The sequence below is a fragment of the Poecilia reticulata genome, chromosome 13 (assembly GCF_904066995.2).
Source record: "Poecilia reticulata chromosome 13, P_reticulata-male-v2, whole genome shotgun sequence".
Classification (NCBI taxonomy): domain Eukaryota; kingdom Metazoa; phylum Chordata; class Actinopteri; order Cyprinodontiformes; family Poeciliidae; genus Poecilia; species Poecilia reticulata.
Window position 1 is genome coordinate 3,211,857 of NC_088842.1, and position 12,939 is coordinate 3,224,795.

The 12,939-nt window shown below is 40.6% G+C and overlaps 1 protein-coding gene across 2 annotated transcripts in view; it reads left to right on the forward strand.

The window, feature by feature from the left end:
• The window catches only part of ulk2 (unc-51 like autophagy activating kinase 2), a 78,479-nt gene that overhangs the window by 40,599 nt on the left and 24,941 nt on the right, over positions 1-12,939 (forward strand). For both annotated transcript variants that reach the window (XM_008425215.3, XM_008425214.3), the window contains 4 exons: positions 3,754-3,927; positions 4,194-4,267; positions 12,604-12,705; positions 12,796-12,854. In XM_008425215.3, coding sequence (XP_008423437.1) covers positions 3,754-3,927; positions 4,194-4,267; positions 12,604-12,705; positions 12,796-12,854 — 409 coding nt within the window. The remainder of the gene's footprint in view (positions 1-3,753; positions 3,928-4,193; positions 4,268-12,603; positions 12,706-12,795; positions 12,855-12,939) is intronic.

Genomic DNA, 12,939 nt, shown 5'->3' on the forward strand with positions numbered 1-12,939 from the left:
TGCGGCCGCGCGTATTAACTCTAAGTAGACAACGCATTTGATATGGTTTGATGCATCGTGTAACCGGAAAAATAATACTAAAAATAATAATAAAATAATATAAAATATGCGTAATGCGTGACTCCGAGGAGAGCGCTAAAGCTCCTCACCGGGCTGAACCTGCATGATGAGGTTAGCGCTGCTCGTTATCCACCAACGCTTCGGCCAACCGGGACCACCGACATAAACTTTACAGGGAAGACAGACACAGAGTCACATGCTGGGCAGCGTGTTAAGATGTAAATGCCGCATGTAATTGTTCGTTCACAAAGATAAATCATTCTCACCACTCCACAACGCACCTCTGAATTTGCTACAAGTTATTTCTGCGGTTCACATAGAGCTGCGCAACCACAGCTAACGCGGCGAGTTTTAAACTCTTACCTAGAGTTCTCCAAAGGATCATAATTCCTCACAGTAGGTTTATGTAAATATCCATACAGGTCAGCCAGTGTCCAGTTTGAGTGAAAGGAGGCGCGCGCAATCCCGCTGAGGTAAAGCAGCGGCAGCCCGCGAGGCAAAGTGCAGAGGCACCAGCTGTGTGATTGGTCCGCGAGCTGTTTGCTTTAAATGCAAAAACTATAAACCATTATAAACCATCATTTAGGAATAAATCTGCTCTGCTAGTGAAATGCTAAGAGCAAAAGAAACGCTTAGCCCGGCTTTAAAAAAAACACACAAAAAAAACATTTTTTTTTAAATATATTTTTTATTTCTATTTTTCTAGAAACTTAAACAAGCAACGCTTAGTCTGGCCTCGGGGCTAGTAAAGCATGGCGGGCCGCCAGGCTTATAATACTCTGGGGGAAACCCTGCACCCGGTCGCCCATGGAGACCTTGTCAGTCGCCCACAGAGCAAGTTCTAAAACTAGCCATTGTTATTGGGGAGCACTGCCAAAAAAAAAATTCAATTAAATGTTTTGTACCCACTTTATGGAATTTTTTATATCTAACCCTCTTTACTATTAGCAAAATTGTGGAGGAAAAAAACCTCTTGTTTTCAAAACATTTTGAGTCTGTGGCTGTGGGCACGTCAAAGCCTAAATGTTACTAGTCAGTTTACTTTTGTTTATTTGGCAGCTTGGCGCTTTTGATGAGCGGTGTTTGATCCCACTCGTAGTTCTAACAGCGGTCGTTTGGATCCCGGCTGAGCTTTTTACCATGTGCGCGGTTCTAGTGGGTTACCGGATAGCAGACATTTGCCGCTCCTACTGAGCGTCTCAGACTGCGGGTTAAACAATTTAATCTAGTTGAAACGTTCCCCAAAAGTAGAAATTAAGCAAACAATGTTGCATCATCTTCTCCACCTCTGGACGTCTGACACCACCTGAACCTGGGAATCAATATCCCCCTCTTTCCGTGGATCACACGGGTAGGCTTCTCTTTCATGTCTTTATTATTTAGCATCGTTTGTATAAAAAAAAAAAAAAAAAAAAAGTCAGCTGCTTTTGTAGTTTAGGTTTGTGATGGTTTTACATTGTAGAGGTGGTTGTACTCTTGCAGGTCATGTGCAGTGATAGTTTTGTGCTGCTCTTCAATCTGTCTTTTTTTTTTTTTGTCATCTGCTGGTGTTAGTCAACGGGTGACCTGTCAGCAGTGGTGGAGAAAGTACTCAAAAAATTTACTTAAATAAAAGTACAAATACACAGTCAAAAATGTACTCAAGTAAAAGTCAAAGTACCACATTAACATTTTACTTAAGTAAAAGTAAAAAAGTACTGGCTTTTAAAAATACTTAAGTATTAAAAGTAAAAGTACTCGCTGAATGCATTACCTAATCGCTAATATCATTAAGTGTGCCAATCGTATTTAATTTTAATACATCAGAAATGTGCCATTTTAATGAACACTACCACAGATTAAACGTGTTCTTATTGTGTTTATTCTCTGTAACAGTTTAGACTTAGATATGTGATTCTATGGATCATAATTTCAGGGATGGAAACATCTTGTCTCCTGTTCTGACATAGCATGAACTTCATTAGTGACATTTATTTAGAAAGAAATCCAACTGAAAGGGGATGGAAAGAAGGTGAGGGGAGGCAACCAAGGAGCCATGTAGCAGAGTTGTAGTCAAGACCATCGAACCCGAGACCAAGACCAGGGCCCTGCGCTAAATGACACAATAAAATTAAGTTTACCTATCAAAATTGGTTTTCAGATTGATCTGAAAGATCCACATTCCCATAAAAACACCTAGATATTAAATACTTAGAGCTGAAATATATTTAACCAGTATCAATTAAAACTCACTTCATTCTGTTTTGCTTTCATCGCTGTGCTACGATCCGCAGAGGTCTCCTGCCATCCCTAGAAAAATAACGCTCTGGGCGGTTGCCCATATTGCACATGTCAGAAACCACAACTGAAACATCGCAATTAACGGTAAATATTGTTCTACTATGAACACTGTCCAACGGCGCAACAAGTAACTAAGCAGAAGGAGCATCGTGACTGTTTTCATCCTCCCTCCCACTGCGACGTTTGCCACCATGACAGGAGACGAAATCAATCAATGAGCAATGAGCATGCTCTGTGTTCATACGTTCAACTTTTACTTATTCAGTGATTAAATAAATGTGTGTGTATATATATATATATATATATATATATATATATATATATATATATATATATATATATACACACACATTTATTTAATGTGTGTGTATACACAAGTACTTCGTTACTTGTAACGAAGTACAAGTAACGAAGTACTTGTACTTCGTTACTTCCCACCACTGCCTGTCAGCTTTTCAGTTTGCAAAACCACAAAAAGACTAATAAACCGGCAACCACGTCAGAACTGCGCACGGTAAAAAGCTCAGACGGGATCTTAGAACAACGGGAGGAGCTCATTCATTTTTAGCTCACAGAAAAAGCGCCAAGTTGCCAAATTAACAAAAGTAAACTGACCAATAAGATTTAGCCTTTGCCTGCCCACCCCTCCAGACTCACACTGATGTGCATTATGTACAAGATGTTTTGACACAAAATATACTTTTTTCTCCACAATTTTGTTACTGCTAAAGAGGGTTAGATAATAGAGCATACAATAACTTTTTTTTTTATTTAAAGAAAAATCTCAAGGTACTCGCACCGTGTATAGCTGTCCAGCTGCAGGTGCTGCTACAACAATCCATACTGTCAGTCACTTGTGGGCAATTTAGAATCACACAGAAAAGCTCCAAAAGGGAATCAAACTTAAAACTTTGAACTAAGAACTTCTGGTCACATAATGGTAATTAACCATATTTGGTTATCATTGCCAATAACTATTGTGAATAGCCCCTAACATTAATATGATCAGACCACATGTAATCATATAATCGTATTTTGTTATAAAGAGTGAGCCAACAAAATGTATGTCTGTATCAAACAAGTAGCCCTTTGTGTTACTCTGTGCTCATGAAGTAGCTCCCAGTCTCAAAAAGGTTGGTGAACCCTGGTGTAAGGTTATTTGTATATACTCTTTGGTAATCCTTTCCACTCATTTCTAAGCATTACAATAAAAATGCATGAAAATTCTCAACCACTGCAGAAATCAGTTTTGTGCTTTACTAACAATGAATGCTTGATTCGACATCCTAACATTAAATCAAATTAGTACTCTGATTTTAAGCATTTTATTTGTTGATGCATTCGCTACAACTAACAGTTACATTTTGGACCTACTTTTGAGTAACAATTAATTTTTCTGTTTTCTTTGTGAAGCTAAAGGGACTCTGAGAGAGGACACACTGAGGGTTTTCCTCCAGCAGATTGCTGCTGCCATGCGCATCCTTCACAGCAAAGGAGTCATCCACCGTGACCTGAAACCCCAGAACATCCTGCTGTCATACCTGGGCCGCAAGAAGTCCAACATTAGTGGCATCCGCATCAAAATTGGTAACAGAAGAAGAAAACAAAGTATCTTTTTTATTCATACTTGAAATTACAAAGGCTGTGAACTAAAATTTACTCTAAGACTGATTGGAATGAACACATTAAAATGTTTCTGGTGGAGTCATCTTCCACTTTCTGAGCTCTGCATGGAGTTTTTTTTTTAACTCTGTTTTGAAGTTTCCTGAAACATTCCAGATTTTTATAATAAAAGTTGCTGTTGTTTGTGATGACATTGGTAATCACTTCTGTTCTGGTTTTCTGTCCTGCAGCCGACTTTGGTTTTGCACGATACCTCCAGAGCAACATGATGGCAGCCACACTCTGTGGCTCACCAATGTACATGGTCAGTTGATTTGAGATGCTTGTTTGTTTTATATACGGAACTATGTTTCATTTATTAATTTTTTTTTCACACACTTTGTTCTAAAAGTAAAATCTGCACATCTATATATTTTTTTATGCCTACTCGTATATGAGTGGGGATGGAAATTTATTAGAATTTCAGTACCAATTCCATTATTAATTTCACTTACCGATTCTTAGAGTGAGGAAATGAATTATAATTCAACACATACACAATGTTTTATTCTGTTCAAATAAAATTAAAGCTGGTTTAAAATATAAGAATAATTTTTTCAAACGAACATTTCATAATGAAATGCAGCTTTCTGCACATGAACAGTTTTTGTGCAGACAAATCTGCATATTTGCCTTTTCAGGAAGACTTTTTCAAGACGTGAGGTGTATCCAGCTGTGGAAATCAGCCTCTCAGATGTTATATATTGTTTTTATTCGCCTCTGTAATTTTACTCTAAAAAATTGCATTAAAAAAATTACATAAAAAAGTGCATAACAATGCAGATAACACCCTCTCAGAGATCAATTAACTAATTTCGAAAGAACATTTAGCACTGGAACTGGAAGACATTTTAAAATAAAACATTGGGATGGGCGTTTGGGAGAGTTTGCATTAGGCACTGTTCACATTCAGATCCTCGCTTGATGGCAGGGGATGAGGGGGAGTTGAGCCACCCACAACAACATGCCACCCTGGGCGGTTGCCTATATCAGAAACACCACCTCACCTCAGTGATTGTGGACTGTCAATAGGTGTTGCGCAGATCTGCTCATTAGTTCAGATGTGGGTGCATGAATAGACATTTGTGTGTGCTCACACACACACGCACATGCACACACACACACATCAGTGTGCCACTCTGCAACACCTGCTGAGATTTCTTTCTCAGCAGGTGAAAGAAATCTGGCCCAATCAGCAGCACCCTCAACTCAGGTAATATAAAGAATCCACCAACCACTTTGCTGGTTTTGCAACAGAGCTGAGGAATTCAAACACAGCCTCCAAAGCAGCATTTCATGGGAAAGGACTTATAAGGACTACCGGTAAGCCATTAACTGGGCTCAATTGAATGTAATTTGTAGTGATGGGTAAATGGGGCGTCATGAGACGTTTCAACTCATAGCAACACTGTATTGATACTGTGTCGACACTGTGTCACTCAATGCTAACACCTGCTGGACATTAAAAATTCCTACAGGCAACGTAGTGATTTGATCAAGTCTATACAATAAGATTTAAGTCTTTGTATTTTATTGAATATTATATGTTGTATTATTTCATATCTTCAGTTACATTTAAAATATATTTGATATAGTCAATAAAGAATGTGAACATGTACCCTAAAGTGAAAATTTAAGTAAATGTGTTTGGAATGAGGATGCATGGACTGTTTTTTCCCCACACATTTTTTATTAAAAAAACGTTTTTACAACCTTTTGAAATTAAGCCTGTTACGCTTTTTTGACAAAACTTCTGCTGTAGAAAAAAATTAAGTGAACACTACATTTAAGGCGAACCCTTGTTTTTCTTAGGGGTTGCGTTCCGAAAATAACCCCGTGATATGCGAAATCCATGAAGTAGTTACCTTTTTATTTTATTTTTTACAGTTATTATACAGCATAAATAAATACTCTACATTGAAACCAAAGAACAAAACCTGTTTTCAGGTCAGCGGATGTGCGTTTGCATCAATTGGGCCTTATTAATGTGATCCGCAGTCATGTCCTTAAAGCGTCTCCTGCAAGCTGCTTTGCGAGATTCACAGCTGTATCTACGGCAGAGCGACGGATCTCATCAAACTATCCTCCGGTCAGGTTTTGCGCTGCCTCTGGCCACAGTTTTTTTTTTTCCCAGCAGACATTGCAAGTTTTAGTTTCAATCTCCTGAGTGGCCAATCTGTATTAAACACCATAACGTTATTGGCACTCACGTAGCGCGGAGACTGTTTTTACCAATCATATGGTCAATTAGGACGAAGAATACTGTGGGGGGAAAAAAATGCACAAAAAAATCTGCAAAGCAGCGATACCGTGAAAAGTGAACCGCGTTACAGCGAGGGTTCACTGTATATGAGATAATTTATAAAAAGCAACTGAGTAATTTGTAGAATGGCTGTATCTGAGTTTATCTAGGTGTATCTGAGACTTCATTCTCATGCCTGGCCTCATAATGCCTCAGCATTGAAAAGGTGGATTTATTTAAATAAGACAGTTTAGTTAAACATATGCGACACTTAACCTGGAGAACATAATATGAAAGTAAACTAAAAGTCAGTTTCAGCTGAATTTGGGTTCAGATAGATTAAGTAGAAACTGACAACCGGATGCAACGACAAAAATGAAAACAAATTTATTTTCCAATATAAGATCAAAATGGTCCCACACTGCGGAAACATTTCCTTTGAAGCTGCTCCATTAATGACAAAGTAAAAGATCAAGAATTTGTTTGGCAAATGCTTTTGACAGCTTCGCTTCCTTATAAACATAGTTTGGCATTCAGTGTCATTTCTAAACAGTTCCTGTATTGGCCACGGGACTTGCTGAAACCAGTACGCGCACCGACATAGGTGTTGGTCTATGGGCTTGATGCATGCGCCGGCGCGTCGGTGTTGCTGGACCCATCACTAGTAATTTGACTGTAGTTTCACATTTGAGAAAAGAAAAATTAAATGCATGTTAAGATATTTAATGTAAAAACCTATGTCCGAAGAAAAAGAAAAAAAAATGTAATTCTGAAATGTTTGGATTTGTTTGATTCAACCAAATATGGAATTTAATACTTGAATTTATGGTTAAAATTGTGAAAGAAATGTATGTTTAAGGTTAAAAATGGGATTGGTCATTTAGATAAATTAACTTTGAACCAAATGTCTAAAATATATGTTAAAATATTTTGTGTGTGTGTTGTAGGCTGTCTTTTCACCTGTTCATTGGTTCTCACTGATTGGTGAAAATAAAAGATTGAGTGAATTCCTGAAGTCTTCAAGTCCTCCTTTTCAAGTGTAGGAAGCCATGAAATCATAGGACACTTGACAGTGAAAAACCGCTCCAACCAGAGACCGAGATCTGTTATCTGTCTTCCAAAGGAGGAAAATGGCTTAAAGTCCCTTGATGACCTCAAAGCATGGAGGACAACAGTTAAAAGACTTTTCTCCCGATTTGCAAATAACATTATGAGGACATACATGGAGATGTCTAAGGAGGAGCTGGAGGAGAACTACAAGAAACTTACACTAGAGAGCTCCAAAGTTATGGAGGCAAATGAGGATGTGGAGGCTGCTTATATGACTGATTGCAAAGCAATTGCAGCAGAGGAGCTGAGTAATCTTCAGAAAGCCGACATAGAGAAGACGGAGAAAGAATGTGAACAAAAGCTTAAAGAAGCTAAACTCCTTATCCGAGAGACAATGTGGGCCACATTTGGAGAGAAGGAACTGTCCCTGGCTCTACAAGTTGCAGAGTATAACTGCAAGAACGTTTCCTCCATCGGGCCAGACACAACTCTGGAAGCATACGAGTTTATGCTCACCCATTTGGAGAAATTGACCCAGAAGGCAAAGGAAGCACACCAAAATTGGAACCGTTGGGCCCCACCTGTCGAGGAAAAGGATTTTAACTACCGTGTAAGGGAGCTAGAGGTGTGCCTCCCTAGGCTGATATCCCAGAAGGCTGTCTTTATTGAAGCAGCAAGTAAGAAGGACACAACGGAGGAAAAGCCTTGGTCCACAATCTACCTCCAGTAGCTGCAATAAAACTGAAAGCCACGGCTTTACCAAAGTTTGGTGGAAGTAAACAAGACTATTACAGATGGAGAAAAGAATGGGAGGCTCTCCAGAAGCAAGGTGAACCATCTGGTTCGAAAGAAGTAAAGGAGTTTCAATTGCTTGATAGCCTCGATGAGAAAGTGGCTAAGGATTTACGCCTGTCAACATACAATTCATCAGATGAGATCTTCAGAGTCCTGGACAATCGTTTTCGGAACAAAGCTACCATTGCTCTTGAGATTATTGAAGAATTACAAGCAATTCCACCAGTGAGAAATGGTCAACCTAGACGAATACTAGAACTCAGCAAAGCTTTGGAGAAGGCTCTTAGTGACTTAAATGAGCTAGAAAATGTAGATGCCATAAAGAATCCACTGGTGACTAAATCCATAGAGAGTAAGCTTCCAGAAACTTTAAAGAAAGACTGGCTCACCCATAATGCAACTGAGAAAGACACCACTAGACACCAGAATTACTTTGACAAGCTTATGGTGTTCCTGAGATCACAAGAATCCATATATGAACAACTAGATCAACTGAAAGCTCTCATTGAACCCATCAGAGAGAAATCTAAGTTCTTAAAATGTGCCAGAACAAAGACAACCAAGCACAGCAGCGACATATCAGGCTGCATTGTTTGTGGTGATCCAAAGCACAGGAACAAACTGTATTTCTGCAGAAGGTTTAGGATCAATCTAAAGCCATCAGAGAAGAGGAATATAGTACAGCAACTCGGTGCCTGCAAAAGATGCCTTGAAATCCATAATGGTGATTATTGTAAGAAAACTGATTACCTGTGCAAGAACCCACAGTGTAAAGACCAACACCACTTTCTTCTCTGCTTACTCGCTAGACCGCAGTACCAAAGAACACCGAAATCTGGTTCAGAGAAAGCGGAGAGGAAAAGACATACTGAAGCCCAAGAATAGTTTCTTTCCAAACTCCCACGTGAGCTGGCTCAGCAATGTAAAAATCCCTTTTGCAATGTTGTGTCAAGAGCATACAACTCCACTGTTACTAACACAGGCCTTCTAGAGGAGAATGGCTTAAATGAGTATCCAGTTATCCTGTTGATTCTTAACGTCATAGCCAATGATGGACAAAGAATTGGAACCCTCATTGACCTGGCATCAGACGCAAACTACATTACACATAAAGCTGCAAGTAAGTTGAATCTTAGAAGTGAAGATGTAACGCTAGTGGTCCATGGTGTTGGAGGGATGCAAGTGTCTGTGAAACGAATTGCTATCTCCTTAAGATACATGTCAATACTCCAAGAGGGACCCTCAAATTGCATCAACTGATCTGCTATGGGCTTGACAAGATCGCAGACGTTCATAGACATGTCCCTGCCACAAAGCTTCAGAGGATTTTTCCAGATGTCTCCTTGAAAAACCTTACAAGACCTAAAGAGATACAGCTCCTGATTAGCCACAAAAAAGGTCAACTTGTACCTCAGAAAGTTCACTCTCTCGGGGACCTAGTGTTATGGGATGGACCACTTGGCAAAACGATTAGAGGCACACATCCATATCTTTTTGAAGAAGTTTCCTTAATGGCCCATACATCAGAGACACACTTTGCAAGATCAATGAGGACTGCAGTAGTTAAGTACCTTGAACTCACGTGCAAATCTTCAGTTTCCTGTCAGTCTCCCAAGCATCCTTTCATCCAATCCAATGAAGCCACTACCAGCAAAGACTTTCTGAAGTGGTGGGAATGGGAAAGCATCAGAGCAGCCTGCGTATCAAAATGTGGAGGATGTCGCTGCGGGAATTGCCAACCCGGAGGGAAGGAAATGTCTTTGGCTGAAGAGAAAGAGATGGAGACGGTGAGAAATGGCTTGACATATGTAAATGTTGACCACCACACTCCTGAACCACACTGGCATGCCAAATATCCATGGACTGAAGATTTGGCTTCTCGCCCCAACAATAGGAAAGCATTAGAAGCTACATTCCTCAGGACGGAAAAACAGTTGGCAAAGGACCCAGAGTGGAGATTGGCCTATTCTTCACAAATCCATGAAATGGTTGATCGCAAAGCTGCAGTGAAACTGTCCAAAGAAGTACTACAAAGCTGGACTGTGCCAGTGTGGTATATAAGTCATCTGATTGCACTAAATCCACATTCCATATCTACTCCAGTGAGGCTAGTGTGGAACAGCAGCCAGAAGTACAGAGGTCTGAGTTTGAATGATATGTTGATTAAAGGTCCTGATGTCTTAAATCCGATCAGAGCTGTCCTCCTGAGGTTCCGAGCTGGTGTCTTTGCTGCCCTTGGTGACATCCAAAAAATTTACAACTCTGTGTGGTTAGAAGAGAAAGAGGTTCATCTGCACAGGTTTCTGTGGCGTGACGGTGAGGCTGCTGAAATAGAAGATTTTGCCATAACAAGGGTCAATATCGGAGATAAACCTGCTGGCTGTATAGCCCAAGTTGCCATGCGGGAGACTGCCAGCCTACCCCCATTCACAAAATTCAAAGAGGAGAAAAGTGTGCTGGAAGAAGACGTCTACGTCGATGACATCTTGACATCTAACAACAACTTTGACCACCTGAAACTCCTCACATCCAACATTGAGCCGATCCTTAAAGCTGGAGGATTTTTCATGAAGCCCTGGGTCTACTCTAGTAAAGGTGGGAGGGAGGAGTCAAGAGAAGTTAACATGGAATTAAAGACCATGATCTTGCCTAACCAGCTCACTGAAAAAGATAACAAAGCTCTCGGTCTGGGTTACACCATTGAAGATGACAAGCTGCATGTCATGGTTGCAGTGAACTTTTCCAAGAGGAAGAAGAAAATGCGCCTTGGTCAGGACCTTCTAAGAGAAGAAGTAAAAGGACAAACCCCAAATCCTCTTACCAGAAGAGAACTGTTAAGTCTCTGCTCTCTATGATCCACTTGGTCTTGTGGCTCCTGCAAAGCAGAAAGGAGCTATTCTGGTTCGAAGGGCTTTTCAATAAGTAAAGCTAATGTATTGCACAAAAGACACCTGGGATGCTGCTCTGTCCAAAGAACTCCGAGAGGATGCCATAAAGCTGCTAGAAGAATATGCTGACCTGAGCCAACTCAGATTCATCAGATCCCTGACACCACCAGTCCCATGTGCAGGTCCAATTGGCATCACATTTTCTGATGGCAGTGAGCATGCATATGGTGCTGTGTTGTACCTACGTTGGGAATGCACTGATGATGTAAGTGTGAGGTTGGTTGAGTCTAAGGCCAAGCTGACTCCTCTCAACCGCAATGGTGACCCCGTGAAAGCGGAGATATGCGGAGCAGTCTTTCCAGCCCGGCTAAAGACCTATTTCCAGAAACATTGCCCAATCAAAGTTGAGAAGTGGTTCCACCTCGTTGACAGCCAAACTGTCTTGTCTCTAGGAGGCCGCCTGCAGCTGCAGTAGTCCAGCAACTAGTGGACGTGAGGCGCTTCAGCAGTTTGTGAAAACTGATAGGAGTAGTTGCATGGATTTGGAGAGCAGCAAAAAAGTTCCTGCATGTCAAGATCACAGATAAAGAAAAGTGGGAGGTGGTCCCTTCATCTGGTGTCATTACAGTTGGCGAAAGAGAAGATGTGTTTAGAGACTTATGCCTGGCAGCACAAGAAGGTGTACAATTTCCAACTACAACGACTGATAGACTGGTTGTCAACAAAGATGGAACAAGCGGGCTCTTGATGTGTGGCGGCAGAGTTCAGACTTTTCTGGAGGACCACAGAGCCGTTCCTCTGTAGCACACAGTGAAGGACATGATAGAGTGGCAGGAACTTTGCTGCGTATGCAGAAGAAAGCATGGGTCATCAGAGGACGAGTCATTGCCAGAAAAGTTGTCGATGAGTGTATAGTGTATAGTGTGAGAGTGAAAACTTGTCAGCAAATAATGGGGGACCTGTCTGAAGAAAGGTCTAGTCCAAGTGCACCATTTCAGTTCATATCTGTTGATTTGTTTAACCAACAATAACCAGGACGCAGAGTTTAACGTTACTTGGGGCATTCATACCAGATGCAGTGGTGGAAGCTCTCCTCGAGAGTCACCACCGTTGCTAAGCAACGTATCAAACTCTACAGTCATACAAATCAGTTGGATGCTGTGTGGTCAACTGTTTGAAGATGTTGGATGTCTTCCATTTATTGTGATTAAAGTTCTGAACATGTTGCAACTGACCTTAGTATTATTTTTTGTGAAATATAAACATACTTTGAATACTGTAAATATGTAAATATGTCATCATGCAAATGCGTCGTATGTTATTGGAACCGTTATGACCATCCTAAGTAATTGAACTAGAAGAACTGGTTCTCGATTTCCATCCCTGCTGATGGGAACAGGGTGCAGCTGGTGAGGCAGATCAACTCAGGGATAGTATTGAGGATTCTTGTATTCTTGGGTGGTGGTGCTCAGAAACTTTTCCTAAATTCTGCATTTGGAGCTAAAAACTGATGTGGTTCACATTGTTTGGGAGCTATATACAGGGTCAACATTTGGAGTTCTTACCTTTGCCAGAAGCTTGCTTTGTAAGTCTTCTTGCTCTCCTTGTTGTGATGTGTTCTATCAGGCCCCAGAGGTCATCATGTCCCAGAACTATGATGCCAAGGCTGACCTGTGGAGCATCGGAACGGTCATCTATCAGTGTCTGGCTGGCAAGCCACCATTCCAGGTTAATACGATGCGCAAGAACCATAGCAATCAGATAAGTGAGTCAAGTCATGCGTTCTAACATCACAAATTGTTTTGTCACCTTTCTCAGGCTAATAGTCCACAGGATTTGAGGATGTTTTATGAGAAGAATAAGAGTCTACAACCTATGTAAGTCACAATCTTTGTACTGATGGTTGCTTCTTAGATCTGCATGGCTTGTGGGTTTGAGGTCAATTCCTAATCTCATTTTGAA